Here is a 24639-nt window from a genome sequence, read left to right as displayed (position 1 = left end):
AGGGAAACATTTAAAAAGTTCATTTATTTGCCTTTATGAATGGAACTGGCAGCTTCCATGATTTCCTATGGGGATTGTAATATTTACTTTCTTGGGACTTGAAGGAAGGGGTTGTAGAAATATGGATGCATATATTATTTACTGGTTAGGTCTTGTGCTTTCCCCCAGCATTTGTCAGAAACTGCTATTTTCTGTCACCCACTGGAAGATAGAAAGGAAGAGAATTTGCAAGAGCGCTGAGGGAGCACGAACTGTGACTGCCTCTTCCATACTTAATGTGAGTGGATAAATACACAACATTAGTTTCCAGTGCTGGCGCTCACTTCAGCTGTGCGAGTCTTCCTTCCCACTCCTCCTTCCCCGCCTCTCCTAATAGAAGAGGAAAGCCAGGAGAAAGTCGTAACGTGACATTCCCTGTGTCTTGAAAGCATAAATATTGCCTCCCCTGGTGCTGCTTTGATGACTTTGTTTTTAGTCAGAGGTTAGATCAGTAAAGCTTGCACTGGAGAGTGTGAAATAGCATTGATCAGACTGACTTCTGAAACAGGGTGAAACACAAAAAGAATCAATTAAACCTGTGACCCAGGCATCCTGGTTTATTTTGCTGTGTGCAGGGAAAGCAGGTGTGTAGCTGTTGCTTGCTTTAATGCCCGAGCTGGGACTGTCATGGGGAGCAGCCCCAGGGAGCACACGTGGATGAGCCCAACCTGCTGCTGAGGCTTCTCCACCTGCCAGCCATGGGCAGCCCAAGGAGATCTCCTGTCCTCCACAGCCTGCTGCCAGCCAGAAGGGTTATTGTAGAGTTCAGCTCTTGGGAGGATGCACAGGAGGGATAACACTGGGACAATTTTGAAGCCAAGGATGAAGGGAAATCAGGTAGAGAAGAACGAGGAAGGAGCAGGATGTGATGGACAAAAGCAGTGCTCAGCAGCAGAGACCTGTTTAGAGTCATGAATGGATGAATAGAGATGAATGCAGAGTTGTGGCAAGGCACAGAATTTGAGCTGGGCATAGGAAACAAGGAAATATGGAGCAGGATATGCAAAATTAAAATCTCACCATGCAGTAAAGGAAGGAAAGGAGAAAATGTGATAAAAACTGCATAGGTTTGTGTTGCTGGCTGGAGCTGTTACAAATTTTAGGAGTGTTCTCTGCAGTAAGAGCTTCCTCAAAGAGTTTTTTGTTCAAAATTGGATTTAAGGTTTCTTTGCAAGGTATATAAAGATCTCAAAATGTTTTTGTTATCCCAAACAATTCATTAGATGCCATCTTTTAGTATGTCACTGCTCTACTGTCACCTGCCTCGTGCTGGGCAGCTCCCTCACCATGGGTTTTCTTGGTGTTTTCTACACTGGCACCAAATTTTGAAATTCATTTATCGTATTTCAGTGTTATGTGTTGCTAGATTTCTGCATTACTCACACATTCTAAAATGGTTATGATATTATCTGATTTTGTGAGGTACTTTGATACCTCCGTATGAAAAATTCTGTATGAAATTTGTCTTGTGTTGTTATGTAAATAATTTCCTGACATGTAGATTATTTTTTTGGCCACAAGTTAAATGTAATTATTTTTTAAATCATTTCTTCTACTTCGCTAGAATTGTTTGCTCTTCTGTTTGTACCTGAAGGAATAAAAAGTATTTTCAAACAGAAAATAGACCTTTATATGAATTGGTCTTGTCTTCACCAACAGTATGGAAAGGGTTTATACATACTAGCTGAGGATGACAGTTGTTCAAGATCTTTGCTTCTCATCCTTGTTTTATCACTTAACTTGCCTTTAGGATAGCATGTGTTCAGAAAAACACCTAAATGATTAATTTGTCAGTTGAATTGTGACCTTTTTTTTGCAATATTTATATGATGAACTACTGTAGGCAGTAGAAAGATGGCACAAGTGCCTTCTGCAGTCCTTCCTAGATGTACAGAAACCTGAGCATTTCCCATGGTGATTTTGATGTGGTCATAGCTGGGTCTGCTGGTGATCAATATATGTATGTCATAACTTGCAAGAAAAAAAAAGACACTCTGTAATCAGATAAATTAACAGCTAAAAAAGAGTTATCAGCTGGTGCCTCCTCTGGGGTCAATGAGAACACAGCGCTGTTTATGAGTTTTGCTAAGAAAGCAAGAATAAGCTAGTTTAATTTGAATTTCTGGGGGGCAAAATCAGTGAAGTGTCAAGATTACTGTATAAGACTCAAGTATTTTTTGCAACAAGGATGAGTCCAGCCTGATGTATGTTCTGAATACCTTCTGTCAGGAATGTACACTCTCTAGTGTTTTGCTTTTTGTGCAGGAGAGGTGTTGGGTACATGCTTATGTCTTGTTGACAGAAATAGCTGTTATGGATGCATTACTGAATTCTCGCTGGGGTTTGCACCATTTCTTTAAATATATCACTGTTTTTTTCTGCCTTATGAGTTCCAAACACCGTTTTGGACGAGAAGTAACTTCTGTCAGGAATGTACACTCTCTAGTGTTTTGCTTTTTGTGCAGGAGAGGTGTTGGGTACATGCTTATGTCTTGTTGACAGAAATAGCTGTTATGGATGCATTACTGAATTCTCGCTGGGGTTTGCACCATTTCTTTAAATATATCACTGTTTTTTTCTGCCTTATGAGTTCCAAACACCGTTTTGGACGAGAAGTAAGATGAAATAAATAGTTTTTTCCTCTACAATTTTTATTCCAACTGAAAGTGGGAATGTTTCTTAAAAAAACTCAGTTCTTGCAGGACAACCCATTTCTGAGGGATGTGTAACATCTGAAGTTTTGAGTAGCTAAACTACTTGCATTTCAGTTCAGATTTCTAGCTTGAGTCAGGACTCCTCTTTTCCCTGAGAGGACAATGTTGTTGCTCACCACATGAGTTTCCTAATTTATTTGTCCATCTCTATTTGGATCCCTGAAGCATTACAGTAAATCCCTAACACATTTGCTGAAGGAGAAGAGAACAACCTTACAGCTTCCGGCTAGTCGCTCCAGTGATAGTGTGAGGTCACTCTTGAAGGCAGTAGCTTTTGAAAGAGATCACAGTGGGACAGAGAAATATGTTATGTTACATGCAGGTAGTGTTTAACCATAGAAAATTTGGTGCTTTTTGCTAGAAGTCATTGACTCAGAAAACTTGTGATTCAGCCTCTGGGGGAGGAAAGGCATTGCTTGCCATAGCAACCTTAACATCCCCTTACAGTATGTCTGTCAGTTGTGCTAGGGCTAATTTATCATGTAAAGTGTATGCTACGTATGTCACATTTTACTGTCTGTTCATTTGTTTTGATAATCAAGATCTTGACAGATTTGTCCCACATGGTAGGATTTATAGTAAGGATTTTCTTATCACTGAATTAAGTTGATACATATAATCCTAGTGTCCTGCACAAGAACTGAATAGAAATGAAGGAGATTCAGGCTAGATGTGAAGGTCTTGCAGAAAAAGCATCCACCTCTCCCCAGTCAGTTATTCTCCTTGATTTTTTTTGCTTCCCCCCCTCCTCCCCGTGATTTGTTTCACATCTTTACAGGAGGAATCAAATCACAGGGAAGAGCATAGGCATTGACTTTGAGAAGGTTAAATATCTATTAAAAGACATTTCTGTTTTATAAGGTGAGAACTGTAACTGTGTAAAAAAAATAATGCAAGTGAGTTTTGGAAATATGCTGCTTTTGCATCCAGTGGGAATGCTCACATTCATACTGCCTGTAGTTTGAAGCCTGATAAGTAAATTCGTTTTTCACAGATATTGCTTCCTCCTCTGTAGTAAATGAAAGCATCTCACTCTTCTCTCTGAAGACAACGAGTTGAAAATGTGGGGTCTGACTTCTTATGGACAAATACAAATATGGACAGATTCAGCCACAGGAGATGCCTACCTGGCCTGACGCCTGTTGTTTTCCTTTTGAGGTTAAATGGTGCAGTAGTACTGAAATTGTCTCTGGAGTATATGAGATTACATTTATCCATTTTTATATTGCAGCAGGGTGCTTTGGGCTGGGTAGGCAAGTGGATAGGGAGAAGTGGGGGCACAGGGAAGGTATGTGTCTGCCTGTGACCATCTTTAAACTCTTACAAATATAATTACAGGATCTGGCTTACTGGAGGAGCTGAGAAAGATTGTACAAGTGACCTTGAACATTTCAAGATAGAGAACTCCAAACAATCTCTCCTAAAATACATATCCTTACATATACATAAAATTATATTTTATTATTTTTAAGAAATAGCATTGTTTGCTTTTCATAAAGTGTAAGGGTACCAAGGGCATTTGCTGCATGGCTGGACAGAGCAGGGTGGATATTCCTAGTAAGGAAATAAGTTTCGATACTGTGTCCAGTTCTGGGCCCCTCAGTTCAGGAGGGATATTGAGGTGCTGGAGCAGGTCCAGAGAAAAGCAACGAGGCTGGTGAAGGGACTGGAGCACAAGTGCCATGAGGAGAGGCTGAGGGAGCTGGGGGTGCTCAGCCTGGAGAAGAGGAGGCTCAGAAGAGACTTTATCGCCCTCTACAACTACGTGAAAGGAGTTCATAGTCAGATGGAGGTCAATGTCTTCTCCCAGGCAACCATCAGGAGGACAAGAGGGCACAGACTCAAGCTCTGCCGAAGGAGGTTTAGATTGGATATTAGGAACAGATATTTTATGGAGAGAGTAGTCAGGCATTGGAATGGGCTGCCTGAGGAGGTGGTGGATTCACCATCCCTGGAAGTTTTCAAGAGGAGACTGGATGTGGCACTTAGTGCCATGGTCTAGTAACCATGGTAGGGTTGGACTCGATGGTCTTGGAGGTCTTTTCCAACCTGGTTGATTCTATGATTCTATTATAAGAAGGGTGCTAAGGGGTTCATCTTCAGATCACAGTGAGGGTTTTTCACTGTTTCATTCTTGGTAAAGTGAATGAGACCATTGCCTCTACAATTCTGACTTCCCACCTGAAGGTTTCTTTTAAGCTATTTTGATGTTTGTATTATTTCTTATGGGTTTTTTTGTGCTACATACAAATTAAGTGCTTCACTTTAATTTGCACCATTCTTTGACTGTCATGTGAATGAATCCTTTTCCTCTACTGTACCTAGTCCTTTGGCTATTTATGTTTGAAAAATGGTTTGAATGCCTCTTTCCAGAGGGTTCAGACAAACCAGAGTCCTGGCAGTCTGCAGTAAGGCTGAAGTGGATCGCAGGGGTGGCAGCCCCTGAGCAGAGTCTGGGTGGCAGTGGTGACCGTGGAGCCGGGCAGCAAGGGCCGGGTGGGCACCCACCCCTGCAAACCACTGATGTGTAACAAATCTCCCCTCTGAAGCTGACAAGCTCTTCATTTTGGCTTTTTATTTCATGAGAAGAGAAGGGGTTTAAACTGAGCTGAAATTTCGTTCAGAGATAAAGCAGGATTTGCTATGCTAATTTCTTTTCCACAGGACATCAGAATAGAAGAAAAAGAGGCGTTGTTAATCAGATTTCATTTGTCTCCATCCATGTAGCTCTGCAGGAGTTTTGTCACCCTTTCTGCCTTTTTCTTCCTAACTCCTTATACCTGAGTTCAGACCTGACATTGCTGTTTCAGGCTAGCCTGGTTGAGCATTGCTGAGACCTGGGGCTTCGTAGGGCACACTGGCAAGGCTGAGCTCTGGTGTGCTGTAGGGCTCGAGGCACCCTGGCACTGGACAGGGTGGCTGACATGGGTTTCCAGCAGTGCCAGCACATGGGCTGGGACTGCTCTGTGCCCAGGCAGCTGGCCAGGTCAGCATCCAGTAGAAAGACCCCTGCACCTCCCTGACAGCTGCCACAGTAACCAAACACCAGCAATTTTCAGGGAAAGACTCATCTAATAACATTAATTTTCTTCTAGAGCAGACGGTAAGGTAACTAAAGCCAGGTTGATTTGGCTTTGCTGGGATATTTACCTAATGATCTTCTAGAAAGCAGGTGCACTGGCAGGGATTTCAAGCTTTAGAAAGCCCAAACAGTGTACCAAGTAAACCTTTGACACTGTGGAGATTTTATAGGAGAGGGAGCTGCATTAGTTTTAGATCATTACAAAGCTTTTGCTGACTACAGCAGAATTAATGAACCTTTTATGGTGGTCAGTTAATGACTGTCAACAAACAGAGTTGATTTCGGTTCAAATTGTTATTTTAAATTATCCAGCTGTCAGACATGGAAGCAGGGTGAACAGCATTGTGTGGTGCCACTCCATCATTCTATCATTCTGTCAGGTGTGTGTTGGGAGTCAGATTTGAGATTCAGTCACACAGACCACCTAATACTAACTTTAGGGTGATGAAGTTATGACTAGTTACATAAAAGCAACCAACTCCCTTCTGCCTCACTGCTCCTTCAAAGGCTTAGGTCCTATCTGTGTTGAAAGTTACTTTTTACTATAGTAATGTGAACTTCTCACAGTTATATTACAACACATTTATGCTTTGGCAAAGGAGAAAAGCAGCTGATTTTATGGACTGATTCAGTACAAGTCTCTTCTTGAGCTTCAATACTACGAAAATCCATTCAAGGCCATGAAAACTTTCCTGATCCTGGGGCATTTTTCTAGGGCACAGTAGGCCATTTATATGGGGCAAGACAGAATAATCTATTTTATTGCATGTATTTCTTAACAGTTCAGTTCTCTGAGCTTTGGGAGTGAAGAGTGGTGTATCCAGATGTGTAAATGTGTCTCTATAACAGTAGTGCCATATTCATGACAGAGTGCTCTTCTCAGAATCTTTACTTCACTTCTGAAATACTTGGGTATGCCAAAACTACTCATGCAGGTTTATGCAAATAATGGTAGTTAAATTGGAAGGCAATTGGAAAGGAAATGCTCCAATCTACCTCTAGCTAAGTATTTTAGCCACTCCAGGATAAAGGCATGTTCAACCATCACTCTGGCCTGAGCGTATCTCTTGTTTAGCTTTTCTAATCCCTCAAATCGCTGTAATTGTTATTTTTAGCAAGGGACTTTAATAAGTCATGTGTAATTTTTTTATTTTGTACTTCTCTACTGATTAGCAGTGTGAAACTTGAAATTTTTGTATAAGAAACCACACAAAGTACATTATTTACATTTGAGTGTCGGAGACTGCAAGGGTGGCCTTAGCAGAAGAACTTGGATGGGTGGAACAGCCCTTCATAATACATTCTTTGAAAAGCTCTGAAAAGTCTTAAAAGGTTCATTGACTTGATGCTCTTGCAATACAGGTGTTACTTCTCCTATAAGAATGTAAAAAGAAATAGCTTTTTTAATGACAGAGGTATCAGAGAAAAGAACAGAGCCAAGGAGTCCTCACTGCTGCTCTCATCCTCTGAACCAGTTCCTGCTGCTTAAGCAGTTGAACATGCTGTGAGCTCAGTTTCTCATTGAGGCCTTTCATTGTTACTTACCTTTGTTTGATCTGGGCCTGAACTTGGCATGTAATATCTCAGTTGCAAACAGTCTTTCCCACATATGTAAAAAAAAAAGCTCAAATACAATCTTCAGGTGTGAGGAAAAAATTCTGAATTTTTTTTAAAGAACTGTAACTTGAAAAGCTTTGAAACTAATTAGGACAATAATGAAATGCACTTTTATAAATGTGTTTGAAGCTCAAAGTCATTTGGTTATTTATAAAGCCTTGTAATGCAATTTGACTATATAGTGTTTTAGCAGCTAACACTTGCTGACGAACTTTCGGTTAAGTACATATTCTGACTTTTGGGGCAAGAACTGGTAAATTTGGAGCTTTAGAATTAGTAAGCTTGATCGTATTGCCAATATTCTATTTCTGAAGAGGCCAACAATAAACACAGGCAAGCTATCAGCAAGGGGATGCATGGAGAGGAAGCTCACTGCTGTCCTATGTCTCATAGCTTCCAGGAATCAGCAGGCAGATGACTACTGACATCTGTCATAAAGTTGTCTCTACCTTTTTGAACCCTTTTCTGCTTTTTGCTTCCTTTGAGTTTCGGTAATGAGTTCCGCTGTCAAATTGCTGCGAAAAAAATCCAGTCTTCCTTTTGTTGCTTTAAATGTATTGTCTGATTATTTCATTGTGTAATGTGAGAAGGAATGCCTTCTGTATGAGGGGAAGAAATATCAATTAAGATGAAGGATGCAGGGAAAGTGAACTATTACACACCTGTGTTTCTCATTTGTTCTCCATACCTCTTCCATTTCCATTAAATGATTGAAAGATGGAAAGACCAGGACTGCTGGCTGTATTCAAATATGAGTATTTCTGGGGCTTGTGCAGTTTCACAATAATAGTTTAAGCTCTGTTGTCAGTCTTTTCCTCAGGCAATTCAAGGAAACTATCCACAGCTCCAGATCTGGGAGTATGGGAGGGGGAGCAGTCTCTTCTCCCAGTCAGCTAGTGACAGGATGAGAGAACATAGTCCTAAGCTGTGCCAGGGGAGGTTCAGGTTGGACATTGGGAAGAATTTCTTCACAGAGAGGGTGATTAGACTTTGGGATGGACTGCCCAGGGAGGTGCTGGAGTCACTGTCCCTGGAGGTGTTTAAGGAAAGACTGGTTGCAGCACTTAGTGCCAAAGCCTTAGTTGACATGGTGGTGTTGGGTCATAGGTTGGACTTGATGATCTCAGAGGTCTTTTCCAACCTAATTGATTCTGCGACTTATGGGATTCCCTGTCCAAAATTTAAATACCTGTCTAGAGAGAAATAGGAAGCAAGCACATGAGGAACCTTCTTTTCCATGACTGATTACAATACAAGATCTAGGGAAAAAAATAAAGTAACCCCCGTGTTTTAACCACTGGTTATCTACCAATCCCATGTGAATGGGCTGATTTGCTTTCTTTGGGAGAAGTACAACTCCTTTACCAGGTCCACTGGCCAAACTTCAGATTGCTCAGATATTTTTTTCTCTTTTCATTTTCAAAGTTTCATCCAGGATATTATTTTCCAAGATTTTTACTCTGAATAGCTTCCTCATTGCTCCTGAAACTGATGCCATAGTGGATTAGAGAAGTGTTGCAGAAAACCAGATTATGCTTATGCTGAACTTTAAGGTTTTAGGAAGACTTAAAAATTGGTGTAAGGACTTTATCTTGGCTTTCTCTACCTCATCAGTTAATTATAAGGAAAATATCTTACCTTATTTTTAAGCACGTGATCATGTGAAACTGGGTTGATAGCTCTTAACTACACTGGAGAGTTTCAACACTATAGAGTTGAGTAAAAATTTCATGTATTTCTAGGGAGTATGGTGAGATTTTCCAGTTTATTATATTTGCAAAAATCCATTTTATTGAAGCCTAAGCCCATTTCAGTGACTCTGTACTTCCATAGTTTGCACCTTCATTTAGCCTACTGGGTAATAGACATTGTGTTTAGAGTTCAAGCTAGTTAGCTCATATGCAAATTCTGAGTCTTAGGGTTACATTTACTGAAGGTGTTTAAGTTTTTCTCTGCAGTCATAGGGCTGGAAAATTCCTTGTTTTTCTAGTATGCAAACTGACTGATGCATACAATCACCTGATTCCAGCAGCTGAGGCATTATGAAAATATCACAATGAACTAAAGATCTGGCCAGGCTGAAGTTAAGCCTTATGAGATAAAGTCTTTGTTCAGGACAGTGGGGCTAAACAAAGGATTTCTCCAACTCACTTTTCCTTATGATACTTTTATTTTACAGATATGCAGCCTTTAGACTATAAATTGCGTTGCCATCTATTCTGTGAGCCAAAATCTGGTAATTCCTGAAAAATTACGGAGTAAATGCAGTGGGGTTGGTACATTCAGAAGGAGGGTGTGAATTCAAGAACTTGTAGAGGAAACTTGGAATTCAACATATGCTTCACTGGGTTTTACCACTGACTTTGGATCAACTTCACTATCCTCACGTAAAATGAATGTTATATTTTATTATATGTCTTTTAGCTGTGTGATAAAAAAGATACAAAGAAGTGAGTGGTATTTATTTGCAGCATTGTCTTGAATTTTTTGCAATGATAAACTTTTAAGCATGAGTGCTTATAATTAGACACTTCTATACCTCAGTGAGGGAACTATATACAAAATGGGTAAGTCATCTCCTAGATACTTAAAATGAATTAGAGGGCCTAATCAAGGGCACTTTCTTGGACAATGATAACAGAAATTTTGCTGTAACTCTCTTAAAATTAACCTCCATCACTTTGCATTATTACATTGCTGGTTTGACTTTAAATTATGATTTTAGCATTTATGGTAAGATTAAATTGTAGGGAATGAACATGGAGAACTCCACAATCAAGAAATGCACTGAATTATTCAAATATCTTTGAATTCCATATAAAATAAGAATTATTTGATTATGTTTTAGTAACTTTTTGGTCCCTGTAGCTATAAAATGTTTGAGGGTAATTAAGATGAGGGAGAAAAAGAAGGAAAGATTGCTTTCTCCCCATTATAATTCAACTTGACCAAGGCACATCATATATTTCTTCTTAGTCATTAGTTCCATCAAGTTTTGCCTTTAATGTCATTCTGTGCTGCACAAATTTTAGTATTTTAACCACATGTAAAATCAAAGCTGCATATTTAGATGGAGCTCAAGAAGCTGGAAGTAGACCTTGCCTTCTCAAACAAATCTATTGAGCCCTGCACACTGTGCCCATTAGTGGCTGCAGAAGCAGAAGGCAGAACCCTTTTACTCTCTGTATGTGCAGAGGGCAGGCACTTGATAAATGAATGGAGAAGCCTATGTTGGCTCCAGAGAAGTAAACAAAAGACCCAAAGGAAGAACAATGAAAAAAGAGACTGTCAGGGGAAACTGCTGAAAGCTTAACTGCAGCTTACCAATGCTTGTTTGTTGGGTTTTTGTTGTTGGGGTTTTTTGTTGTTGTTACTGTTGTTTGTTTCTTCTATATAACTGGATTCCTATAATAATATATCCTCTTCTCCCTCTTTTTTAAAGAACTAATTTTAGAGACTATCAAAAATATACCAGGGTAAGTCATGTCTCCTTTCAAGAATGTAGTTTAGCTTTCAGGCTCTGTATGTGTCAGAGGAAGAAGTTGTGTCAGTGGAAGGAAAGAACACTTTCATCGAAAGATGGCATGGTTGTCTTTGCATGACTGTTGTCTTGTTCAGTGATCTGACTTTCCTCAGTTCAAAATTTACACATCTGAGAATCATTCTGCACCTCAGAATACAGAAACCTGCAAAGATTGAGTTGATGTTTGCTTCGTGGGTTTAAACCTCTCAGCATGAACAGCATTTCCTGTGAGTGTGAAGGAGAACAGAGGCTGATTCTTTCTAACAATGATGGACTTGCCTCCATGGTTCATCTTTGAAACCCTTGGACTCTGGAGAAAATTCAGAACCAAACCTGCCTGCTCAGGTTCTTCCACCAAATAGAAATTAATCTTAATGTTCTGTCTCAGAACAGTGCTGGAAGCTGATATGAGAAGAGCTTGCTCTGTTAATGGTCATTATTTGATTCCTCCTGACTCTGCTCATTTATTAAAGGAGAGGAAATTTAATTATGATTTCGTCTCAACCTATCTGTAATTTACATAGAGGTTCTAGCAAACTTTACTAATATGCAGAGTTTGCAGTAATGGTCCAGTTTTTCCTGTAGGTTTCTCTGCTTGGCTTTTATCCCAGCTGTTAGGTAAAATTGCCCAGAAAATCGGATTATTATATCCCAAGGGACTGAACTGATAAGCAGCACATGATTGTTGATCTGCTTGCTACCCAGTGTTGTTGGTGTTTGAGGTGCTGCTAGATGCAAAGCCAATTTGTTATCAATTAGTGCTCATTAGAATAATTTCCTGTTATCGATTTTAAATGTTTGACAAAGCACTTTTAGGAAACTGCACCCAAAAAAAAAGAGGTAGTTGTACATCAGTGCTTAGTAATTACAACTCTTTAGGGCCCAGTGTCAATCTTAACTAACTGGTTTCATTGGTTTCCAAGTAATTATTTCTGCTTTGGATCCCACCTGCTATCCCCTCCAGATTAAAGATGCTTTGAAACAAGGACATAGTTCTTTATGAGCATAGTTGCTGAAAAAGGAATGAAAAAAAGCAACTTTTTTTCCTTTCTTGGCTAAAACCAGGACACATGGTTTGGGCTTTTTATCTTGCGTAGCTACCAATGGATTACGTGATATACAATACAGGAATTAATGCCAGCCTTGAATTAAGTGTGATTTCCATTGGCCTTAACATTTAACATGTGGGTTTAATTTTAAATGCATCCTTGCCTTTATACACACATTGAGAATTGTGGAGCCATTAAAATCTAATTTACAAATGGTAAAATTGGATATAATGACATGTTATAATAAAAGCTTTGATATCTAGGAAACCAAGAGGGTATATCTGCTGATTTTATGAGAAATTTGGTCTATAATTACTATTAATCTGTTATACATGCAAGAAAGAGACTTGAATGTGAGATTATTTAGTTAACAGTACAATGTGTGTGTATATGTAAAAAGCACCAGGTTAGGCACATGTGCATTTCCACATATACTGGATATGTATGGTGAGTTTTTATAGACCTGTGCCTTTTATGAGTATACTGGAATTTTGGCTAATTTGGCAGTGTCAAAGTTGAAGCTAGTAGCGTAGCCATCTGGGCTAATTTTCTCTCTCTTTTCTGCTTTAAATTTTTGGCAGCATCAGCTCAGGTTTCACAAGCACTCTCCTAAAATGCTTGCAAATATTATAAATGTATTCCATGATCCCTGTTGCACAAGGTGGAGACCTAACATAAGACTTGACTCGTGCTTTTCCCACCCCCATTCATGAATTAGTCTCACAATTACTGTAAAAATTAAGGCAAGTGTGGGTGAAATACATGAAGCTTAGTCTCTCTGACCTTAATAAACAGAGTTGGTATTGACACAAGTGAATTTTTGTTTAACCACAGTACATTTGCTTCTTAATTAGTGAATATTCATCTGTCATCAGCAGCAGCTATGACACCCCTCCCTGCTAACACGTTCTGTCATAAATAATCAATGAGAGGCTATTAATATTCATGAGTGGGAATCTGTGTAGTCATGTGCACTGATGCAGAGACAGGGGGAGTGTTGCCATGAACTGAGTCGAAACTCTGTGTGTGTATACGTGAGTGTAAGATAGTTGGGGAAAGGGAAGAAGAGCATGCTGCTACACACTGCCCTGCCTTGTGCTTCCAGCTCACAGTGGCGTGCCTGTGTGTCGGGGCTGAAGTGACTGATGAAAAACAGTAGACAAGTCTGGAGGGTGATTCCCTGTCAGTGCATTTGCCTTTCAGTGCTGGGGAAATTAGAGGCTTTGCTCTCGTGTTGCTTATTAGGATGGGCTGCAATCTGTGCACTTTTCAGAAGAGAGAGGAGCACTACAAACTGCTCTATGAAGTTTCACAGGTGAGTGCAGAGGATATTACCAGCATCTCCAGAGTAAAAATATGTGCTCTTTGCAGAGAGTAAGTAGAGATGCTTTTGTTTTGCTTTGCCTTTTTCCTTTCCATTGCAAAATTGCTAGCTAAGTTGTTTGGGGGGAGGTTGGTAATTATTAGTATTTTGGGTGCCTGTTGTTTTTTGCTTGTTTGCCACTCCCCCTTCAGATGACTTCCTGTGGGATTCTTTTAACATTTTTGTGCATCTTCTGCCAAGATGTCAGTCATATAGCAGCAGTCTCATTGAACCCTATTGGTGATGTTTTAAGGGAGTCCTTGGCTTTGGCAATAAGTCTGATTTCTGATAAGTTGCACTGCTGTCTCTGAAAGCATTAGGTCTGTGATCTCAGGTATTTCTAAGTTAAGGAACAAAGTTTTTAAGGCATGTCTGTGCTGGCTGGCTGAGAAGTATGTTAAAATTTCAGACTGATTAATTAAAATTGAAATGATTCTGAAACGTTGTCACCTTTAAACAGGTACTGAGTGCTATGGGGTTTTCATGGTTGAGATGTGCTGCTTGTTCATTCCTTTTGTGTGTGTTATTTTTGTTTACTACTAGACAAATATCTTAATCCCATTTAGACATTTTGGTGTCTCTTTCAGCATCATAGCAGTGTAGTGTGTAGCAGACTAGCAGTCTGCTGCTAACATGTTACCAACTCCTTCAGAATGAGATGAGAAAAGACGAAACAAGCACTTCCCATAATAGCCCATAATTTTTTGCTCAGATCCTATTGAATCAGTATTTGATTTGCAGCTTTTTGTTTGGGTTTTTTTTTCCCTCTTGGCACAGCAGACTCTTGCATACTAAAGTTTAGTGCCTTTCAGCATCTGTTCTCTCCCTCTCTATAATTTGTCCTGGCTTTGACACGTTGCCGTTGACAGAGGCTGAATGCTGGCACTTTCGGACTGCACTGCTGCTGACAGGCAGTGCAGAAGGGAAAAAACAGCTTAGAATGTTGGTGGTCTATTGGCACAGCATCAGCTAAGTGCCCAGTACTGACTGGTTCCCTCCGAGTTCCTCCTGACGTGATTCATTTCACAGTGGGCTAATTACAAAGTGGATTCTCTACACATGAAGCAGCCTCCTCAGTTGCGGTGCTAATGCACATTTTCATGGTAATGTGATCAGAGCCTCATTAGCCAGTTTCCAAAATGATCCTCTGCATTAATTAAATATAAAAATGACTCTTTTTATCACCATAGAGAGGAAGAAGAAGATTAACATTGTTAATTACTACTGGGGGCAATACCTCTGCATCATCTTTTAGCACAGAACCGGCAGGCATATTCAATCCTAAAAGAGTGTTTGTTTGCAGGTAACATGCCCATTGCCTTGCCTGCTGAAGATGGTCTCTAGGTGGAACACTTCCCTTTAGTTCAATATTTAGTCGTAATCCCATCGTATTTTTTTCTCACAGCAGTAGGACAGGGAAAATCATCGCAGCACACTTCCGTCTCTTCCCTTTCCCCCTCCCCAGCTCTGGATTGCTGTGCTGGTCTGAAAGTGTTAAATGGAGTGGAGTAGGTCGGTGTCTGCATTTCTGTGGCAGGGAATAAGAAATGCAGGTTCTGCTATGAATGGAATTAGGCATTTCTTACTTTTTTAGGGAAAAAAGAGGCTGTGCCTGGTTTAGGTCAAATGCATTTTCAAAATATTCCTTGCAGTAATGTTGTGTGGTAATAAATGTGACTGAAATATTCAGCAAACCTAAAGGTAGGTTTTTAAGAGATTCTACTTACGTTCTTCCCTTTATCTCCCATCTTCTCTGCTGTTGAGTTGGAGTGTCTGTGGATGTGAGTGACCAAGGTGCAAAATTAACTAATGCTTTCACTTTTTATTCTGGTGCTTGCCAGATAAAGTGTTATCCCTGGGAGGATCTGAGTGAGTTTCCTTGGGGAGTTGAAATGCTGGTCTGAAAGTGAATGCAGTTGAAAGTCTGGTGCTGCATCTTGTGCTGTTAGGGAAATGTCACCGATAAGGTGCAGACAGATAGCAGAGAAATGACTTAGTGTGCTTGCTGCCAGATCCTGTGTTCATCTGTAAACTCATCCCTATCTTTGTTTCAGTGTATGCAGGTCAGAGCCCAAAGGATACTGAGCATATTTTTAACCAGGTGCTGCAGTAGAGATCAGGTAGTGTCTCACACCATAACTGCTTCTGTATACAATACTGATTTGCTGCTGAGAGGGGGGAGCAGCAGTAGAATATGATAAATTAAATTAAGCCAAGGCAGGCATTACTACTTGATTTGCAAATCCCTTTTTAACTCTCCAGTCCTGTAATTCTGATACCACAGGCTTGGCTCTTTCATCTGCATGATTTCTGGAGAGCTTGGGACAAGTTAGCCTGTCAGGGACATGAATTGACTGAGGATGAGCTGTGGCTCACTAGCATATGTGGATCAGATAGATTCATTTATATTCATATAAGGAAGCAATCCTAGCCTCATCTCTCACCTTTCCCATGCTAGGCTACCTGATATTGTGGGTGGTCTGTGCACTCATGTACTTAAAAATACAGTAAACAAAGGAAAGCATGTTTGCAGAGGAAAATCATGCAAGTGCTTACAGTCTGGCAGGTTTTCTGCTACTGTTTGTAGGGAGGTCAGATTCAGCACCACAGAGCTTTTTGTTGTAGAGCTGCTGGGAAATGAAGACATTGTTAGGATATGTATAATTCTTCACTCTTCCCCCATTCCCTTCCTCCAGGCTTATTTGCCTTTCACTTAGATAGTAGTTCAGACACCACAGGGGCCCTCTCCAAAAGCAGGATTTTCTTGTGTGATGGAGATGTTTATTTTGATAACTGTGTTTTGCATGTGCAGATTGAGATTAAAACAAAAAGTCAAATAGTCATATTTAAGAATGAAAGCTTTCGAGATACCATTATGCATTGGAAAGGACCATTGTGCTTCTGAGTGCCTCTTCACCAGTCCTCAGGATGTGAGGATGGCTCAGATTTACTTCTTGACTTCACTGTGAGAAGGTATCAGATGTATTACCCCCCTCAAGTCCTTTTTTCCATATGCCTACCAGTGCAGAAATGGAAGATGTCTCAATTTGGAATTTATGGCTCTACATGCTGCTTTGTGGAGCACTTTAATATTATTTCCTGTGTGCTGTCTAAGCAGGATTGAGCTAATGAGTGTGCAGCCAGGAAGTCTATGTCCAGTCACTTAGAGAGGGTGGGATCTGGTGTATGCTCATGTCCATTAGGAGCAGACCTCTGCCATTCTTAGATGATTTTCTCTTGCACTGTAAGGGTGAAAGAAGTGAGTTTAAGTCATTTGTTAGCAGCATGATGAGGACTCGTGATGAGGTTTAGCTGAAAGTGTAAGAGAAATATGGTAAGGATTGGAGGGAATCAGCAGTAATCTTCAATACTCTTATGGAAGACTTAAGAAAACGGAGATTTTCTACAGAATTCTTTAGCTGTCATATGGAAATAATTTCTGTTTGCTCACATTTTTGTTCTATGTTTTCAAAATGTGCAGTTAACCCAGAGAGAAAGGGGGGGACAGAGAGAGAGAGCACTACTTTTGGAGGTCAACCAAAGAATGGCATGAACTTCTTTTTGGAGTTTTATGTTAAGAAACAGATCTAGCTCAGGCAAGCTTAGAATTGAAAGGGAGAAAGGAGTAAAGCTAGAAGGGAAAACAAGGGCTATCTGGAATGGCTCACAAAGTCAGTGGAGGAGCTGGGATTAAAACTGAAAGGTTGCACATTTATATTTTACATTTGACCTGAGATGATAGTAGAGCCTGCTTGAAGCGTTTTTAAATCCTCTGAAGACTGATTATATAGTTTGCTTCTCATGTTGGTTTCCATAATTAGCATAAAGCTCAAATTTTCACCAGTTTAGAGTACGGATTTTATGTTCATTTTGATATCCCTTGGGCTACTTGAAGAACTGAGTTTTAGTGGTACATCTCTTCAAATTCAAAGCCGTTCACAAGAGAGACATCAAGTCTGCCCACTGAAACAGCAGAGGCACTTCTGTGTATTTCAGGAGATGCTGCTTATAGCTGCCATTGGAATATTGACAGAAGACTGGAGGCCAAGCAGTGTTCCTTGGCACTGGGACCTGCCTTCTCTGGTCTTGATGAAGTTTGAGTTTGTTCAGAAGATGAATTAAACAAACTGGATGATGTGATGCTTATTTTCTTCCTGAACCAACCTTCAGCCACTAATATTCTTTTTTGGTACTTATGCCATGTCAGGTATTTAAATGGCAACTCATCTGTGTGGTGGTTGCCATTAGCTCTCATTCTTTTCTGTAGATATCTGCCACAGCTTTTGTGTCACCTTTGTTTGCTGTATATCAATGCCACTTCCAAATGCTCCTTATGAATTTCACCAGCAATGGGAAAGTACTACCTTGTGCAGCATCAGCACAAACACATTTTTGATTCCATTTATATCACAGTTCTCTTTTTATTAGAAATTGTGTAGCAGCACACTTTTACCTCTGGAGAATATAGAAGGAAAAAAATTAATTGTCTGCAAATTATCTGAGTTGAATTAAATCAGTGGAGAAAGTAGATCTGGTTTGATCTTACTGCCTTTCCTAGCTTTTTCTTCTTACTCCTTGCTAAATATTTTAAACAAAACAATTGAAAACCCTCCAGTTCTTACTTTGTTCTAAGCAGCTCTTCTGAATACTCATTTATCTGTTTGAAAATTTCAAAAATAAATTATGAGGTGCTGAAGGAGTCAACAAACTTGTAGGAGTGCTTTTTCAGTCTAACAGAAAAATTTTAGAGATCTGCTTTATGTAATTCCCCTCAAAGGTGCACTGTCTCATATTAGTAGAGTAATGTTTCTATGGTACAAATGTAATCAAGTGAAACTTGTCATACATTTCTAGCCATGTCCTAGAAGATTTACTGGAATTTCCTTAAAGGACCTCAGCTGGACTGAAAAGACTTTAAAAAATGAATTCAAAAAGTTCACCTCTCCTACAGATAAGTTATGAACTTCATGGCTCGGAGGCATAGCTTTCTTTTTCATGGCTTTTCCTTTTTTCATGGTTCTTCTGTTTCCTTGATTATTTACTTTACGCTGATAATTAAAGCAGCATTAAAACGTAGAAATTACATCATAGAAATTAAACCAAGAAATAACTAATCCCATTGCCATAAAATTTCTGTGGGCTGTACTCAAGAAGAGACACCAGTGTCATGACATTGCTAACAACTGAGCTCTTGCTCCTGATGGAGGAGCTCACCATCCCACACCGAGTACTGGTTCATGGACCTAGGGAGCATTGGCTGCTCAGCAGTAACTGTTCCCAGAGCCCTGGACACCCACTCCTCAGCTTTGTGATTTGAGTCACTGCATGCCAATTGCATAAAAGAGGAGATATGTCTTTAAGGCCACCTCGTGTCTGGATTTAGGACCTCAGAGCTCTGTTTGGGTGTGGAGGCTCCCTGAGGAGTCCTGGAGGATTGAGAATTGGGTCTGGGGACACATAGGCTGCTGAAAATAACCATCTCTGTCTGCCTGGCTGTATGGTGGCTGTACAACTACACATGTAAAGAAGCTGTCATCTGATTTTCTAAAAACCTAAACCTGTTAAGATTTTGGGGATCATGCTTTTGAACATGACACCTGAATTATATGCCAAAGTACTTAAGTATTATTTTGGATCTCATGCCAACTGTCTGTGAAAGAACTTTCTTTTTTTCTGGTATAATCCAGGAAACTCTGAAGTGTTACCACTGGGGCCAGGCTTTCATTTTCTGTCTTTGTTTACTGTCTTGTAAAAGGCATATAGTTCCTGTACATACCTCAAGAGGAAAGATAAAGAAAGAGTTATTCTGAGATAAGAAAGCAGACAATAGTATGCGAGATAAGAATTCAGGGGATGGGTACAACAGAGGCAGCTATAAAAAGCCATACTGAGATCATATCAGTAATCTGCGGGGATATTCTATGATATACAGGGGATATGCAATGCCATGAATATTAAAAAAAGTGGTTCAGGTACTGAATATCATGATTTTCTCTGTCATTTTGCTGTTCCTTGCATCTTGAATTTAGCAGTGGGGATTAAGGATTCATCTAATGATCAGATTTTTATACATGTTTTACAGAGCTTTCCTTTCTTGAGGCTGGCTTCCTGATGTGATTTGGTATGGATGTAATCCTTAGGCCTAAGGCAAAATGTATCTTTATGTGAGTTCTATACATCAGTGCTGTGATGAAGCCAGTCTTGCTACCTTGAGTGTTCTGTCAAAGAAGCATATTTTAGAGGTTCAGTATTTTTGTTTTGTGTTCATTGAAGGGAAGGGGAATTAAAATGTCAGCCAAACACTGCCATATATGTGTTGAGTTAATTGACAGTAGGTTGTTTCACCAGTTTTCTCTCAACAGCTAAGATCTTAATGGAGACATGTACAGCAGAGTTTGGTGATAACCAGCAGTACTTCCACTCTTAGGGATTTGGTGAGGTCTCATGAACATAATTTTTAAAAAATGCTGAAAAATGCTTGGATCTTTGGCTTTAAGGCTGCTTAGCTTCAGAGTACATTTGACCTGTTATTTTAAATGGCATGAGCTTTTTGTAATACTATGCTTTTCTGTCAACCCCATAACTTTGAACCCACTGTCTAATTTCAGCCACGAAGGCTTTTCTCATCCTCTAGGTTCATACAAAGTAGTTTAATGATACTGTGAGGTAGATTTTTTTTTTCAAGTGCAAGAGGATTTCCTAGTTTGAAAACATCACCCCAGAATATCAAGACATGAAAAAATTTAAATTTTTTGCTGCAGATTATTCTTGATACACTTCATTTGTTGTTGCAGTGAAGATAGTTGCTTTCTATTTTGTGTACAGTAAGCTTGTAATTTGTTTTATTATGCTCAATAACTGTAACAACAGTCAGGGGATTGTTGTTAAGAGAGAGGATATTAGATGAGTAACTGTTAAAAGGTTATCTGTAATATTTTTATAACAAACAGCAGGTCAGGAAGATAATTTTATGAATACTTTTATGGCATGTACTGAACCCAAAAATGGCATTGCAGTGTCCTTAAATAACACACTGCAAACTCTCTTTCTGCAGTTGTTTGTATTTTAGTTTAAAATACCGATGTGGACAGGCAGAGGACAACATTGGCCATTTCTGCACAGTACAATGGTGTAGACTTGCATGACCCTCATTGTTGTGGGGTTTTATTTTTTCACTTTAAGGAAGTTAGGAAATTCTACATATCCTTCTCTCAGGTGAAAAAATAATTCATTCTTTTTTTTCTCCAGGATGAAGGTTGGGGGTTTTGGTTGTTTGGTTGTTTAATCAACAGTAACAAACTGATAATCAGCAAAGTGAAGCAAAAAACCCCATTCATTTTCCTTTATTTTGACACCCGATACTTTACAGTAGCAACTATTCCTTAGAGATTTTGGCTGTGACATTCCACCTCTGACACAACGTAAGTGCAGTGGGACAAGTAATCTTGCAAACTATCACATCACATGTAGAATTCCTGTGCTTTGCTTGTATTAATGTCAGACTGAAACCTGAGAGAACTCAATATGCAGAAGTCTACAACTGTCTTTCATTTATCTAGATGCAACTTAGTTTTTGGGTTCTTCACCCAGCTGGAGATTTTTTTCTCTCAGTATTTGAGGGGCTTTGTTGTTGGGTTTGGGTTTTTTCCTAGCTTCTGGAATCATACTGTTTTGTGAAACACTTTTCATTAGAAGTAGTCTCACTTATGATCAGTGAGAAAAGTTTGTAAATATCAATCACATTTAATTTACAGTTTAGGAGATTTGCAAGGAATTGGGATGAACTTGAAAGCTAACATTTGGAAACAGTCTTAATTCTGGTTTGGTATTCTTCTGCATGTCTAGGGTAGGCAGCATTGCTTGAGAGGTGAGGCTGAGACCCAGCCACAGAGTGTAGGCAGTTGTGCGTGGCCCTGAAGAGGAGGAAAAGTTTTGTCTCTGGACTTTCAGGGCTTGTCCAGAGACATCAGTGCCAACAGGAGCTGGCCATGGCTGTGTGATCACATCATGGCATGCTTGAGACCCTGAGCTATTTCTGGAGAGGATTGCAGGTTCTGCCCCTGCATCTGCAGAGACATGCCTTCAGGGACCATCCTGCCTGCAGTGTCAGCACAGCTTCTGTGACCATGTGCACCTAACTGGTGAGGCTCCTGGGAAAGAGCCACAAACTTAGGTGTTCAGTTGCTCTGAAATGTCAAACAGATATTGAACTGAAGTGCTAGGACCCATGTCCTGAGAACGAAGAGGAGCATGGAATTGGGTGAACTTTGCTAAACTTTTATGAGAACTGAAAAATTGAAATAATCAGAGAAAATTATCATCTTTGGTTACCTGTCAGAACAATTGACTGACCTATTTAATATGTTTGGTTGTATTTGTAATGTGCTTTTTGCATATTATAGTCATGAATTTGCAGGGACAGCTGCTCAGGGAGTAATCATTATTCAGGTCTTTGACTTCCCCATGGCTAGAATGTGAAATATTCAGATTCTTCAGGATATCCATGATCATAGGAACTGCCAGCTCAAAACAAATTTTAATGGTAAGAAAAGATGGAATGAACCAGTTGATTATTAGTTAAAGTTCAGCATTTGGAATGCTTTCTCAGAGGTCAAAGTTGCTGAAAGTGGGGGTGACATCTTTCATTGCAATATGGTTTTATGTGTTTTTTACTTGAATTTGTCATGTAGTGTGCTATTACATTCAGGAAAGACAGAGACATAGTTTTATAAATGGAGAATTTCAGAAAGTGTGTGTGATAGCTACATTGTTTATCACTGAGAATACAATTCCATCAAAATCAAAATGCTCCCTTAAAAAAATTAAACATTTCATTAAAACATGGTCTTGGAGAAAAGCATGGGAAATATATTCCCAGAAATGTCTGAATATTTTTTATATGTCAACATAGTGAAACTTTTAGGGTGATTAACTTTTGAAACTTCTTGTATTCAATAGTTTATAAAATGATTTGTTATTTCATATAGTACGAAATTTGGAAGCCAAAAGTGAGCCAAGTGTTCCTTTATCTTAAAGTGTTCTGCTCTTTCCAGAGTTAGGTATATATTTGTGAAATCTCAAACCTACTCCTAATGTGAAATTTCCATCCTCTCTGCATTTCCCATTCTGAGACATGTGACTTACTGTGGGAAGCTCTTCTCTATGTGCAATTGTCTTTACCAGCATATGCTTGTAGAGATTTTATTAGAAAGCAATCTCCTATCTTGTGGGAGAGAAGGAAAGTAGCAAGAAGGGTTTGTGTAAACAATTTCCAACAAGATACTTGATAGGAAAAGAATACATCATCATCTTCACAGTTCATGTTGTGATGCCAGAGAGGAATGTTGCCCTGTTTAAGAGAATTTGCCTAAAGCTGTCTTTTTGCTTTCTGGGTATTGCACACCACTGGATGGGTGATTGGGTTATGTTGCGTTGTAGAGCCTATTCAGTGCAGCAGTGGGACTTGGAGGTCTGGCTCTAATTCCTTCTCTTGAGTGTATATTTGAAGATGTTCTGGTTCCTCTTTTCCCTTTCGTATATAAAGTTCTGTATTATTTAAAGATCAACTGTAGAGATCTCAGCAAATGGCTAATGAAGAAAGCAAATTAGTATTGTCTAGTAATGATGATGGTGATCACAATAAGCATCTCCGAGTGCTAGATTTCTCCACTTAGCAATTACTGGTAAAATTATGCTACAAGTGGATCGTTGCAGTAGAGTGTAGACCTGTCTGCATTTCCAGCAGCTCAGGAGTCCCATGCTTCCACAAAGTCCAGAAAGGGTTTGATTTGGTTTGTAGGATGACTGTTTTTTCCTTCACTATACACTAAACATTAGTTTTGGTAGGAATTTCCATTACAATTTTCCCAGATCTACTTCTCGGGTAGCTAATGGGCCATGTTGCTTTTTAATTCATGTATTTTCTTGTATTGTGCAAGTGAGGCTTTTTTATATGAAATAATTTCTAAATGTTTATTTATTGGTACTGCTTTCTTCAGGTACTAGTAAAAACAGGGGATTTTTGCGACTTGTTCATCAGTAGTGGAGTCCTGTTGCTGTCAAGTTCAGCACAGATATCAAATCTCCTCACTCCTGTAAGCACTCTCAGATGTGAATCTTACTAAACCATTTAAAACCTTCTTGATGAAGTAGTTATAAGTTCTTAATATGGGAGGTTGTTCCCATTTATCTCCAAATGACCTCTTTGTCCCCAGATTCATGCATTTCTTTGATTTAAAATTGCCATTTGGTCATGTCCAGTAGCAGAATGTCTTTGAAAGTCTGACCTGTAGGAACATGATGAATAGTGACAGGGGAAGGATTTTGCCCAGTGAGAATACCAAATCATGTAGCGCCGTAATTTCACTTACTAAATATTGTCCAGGCTCTATTGTTGAACCCTATGCTGCCAGTGTCACTTTGTCAGGATGTTTTCTGTCCTGTGACTAGTAGCTTCAAATGTACTCATCCATCTTCTTGTCCCATTACATTTCGTGTGACTGATGTTCTGCACCCATTAAAATTGATGGGAAAGAACAAAGAGAAGAAAAATGTGCCCTTCAACTGATTATGCCTTTGAAAGAGCAAATGAGACTCTGCTGCTGTCTAGAGTAAATTGAACAGTTATTTCTGGGTTTACTATATTACTTAATATTGGCAGTAGATCCCTTATTTTGTTATTTCAGTATTATGTTGAGCAGTGTTAAGTATGCATCAATATTTTCTCCTTTAATTTTGTGATGACAAGTGAACACACAGACTCTTTCAGATTTATCAACTACCTCTGGTAGTCTTGCCTATGAGATATTGCTAGCATGCCTGAATTACCCTCTCAGGGAAGGATGGAGGTGTGTTTGACAAGCCCAGGCCTTTCCCCTGAGGAAGAACCCACAGGGCTGTCCTTGGCCACAGTTCTTGTGTGCTGGAAGAGCACTTGTGTGGGATATCACAAGGTTCTGCTTGGTGATGAGTGCTTGCTTACCTTATGTTCTTCAGGGCAATTAATGGGAGACTGGAAATACAAGAGACTTCGTAGTATTGGCTTTATTTTTATTTCATGGATACAGATGGCCTCCCAAAGTGCTAGTCCAGTGTTTCAGAGTTAGATAAAGGCCATTTGCCAGCTGAATGAAGAGGATAGATGTCATATTTACTGACAACTGAAGACAAAACACAGAGGAAATTCAAAAGGACAAGCTCCCGAGTTATCAGTATGTCTGATTACTTGTAGTTTTATGGCAGCCTTCTCAATA

The 24639-nt window shown here is 39.5% G+C and overlaps 1 protein-coding gene across 1 annotated transcript in view; it reads left to right on the top strand.

Annotated features, from left to right (window-relative positions):
• Positions 1-13270: 13270 nt before the first annotated feature.
• Positions 13271-24639, top strand: part of PDZRN4 (PDZ domain containing ring finger 4) — a 99775-nt gene continuing 88406 nt past the window's right edge. The window contains exon 1 of the mRNA XM_009074732.1: positions 13271-13339. Within this exon, the coding sequence (XP_009072980.1) occupies positions 13271-13339 (69 nt within the window). The remainder of the gene's footprint in view (positions 13340-24639) is intronic.

This window comes from Acanthisitta chloris, unplaced genomic scaffold (assembly GCF_000695815.1).
Source record: "Acanthisitta chloris isolate BGI_N310 unplaced genomic scaffold, ASM69581v1 scaffold2795, whole genome shotgun sequence".
NCBI lineage: Eukaryota > Metazoa > Chordata > Aves > Passeriformes > Acanthisittidae > Acanthisitta > Acanthisitta chloris.
Note: the sequence above shows the minus strand (reverse complement) of the source record. Positions and strands in the feature narration are given on the sequence as shown.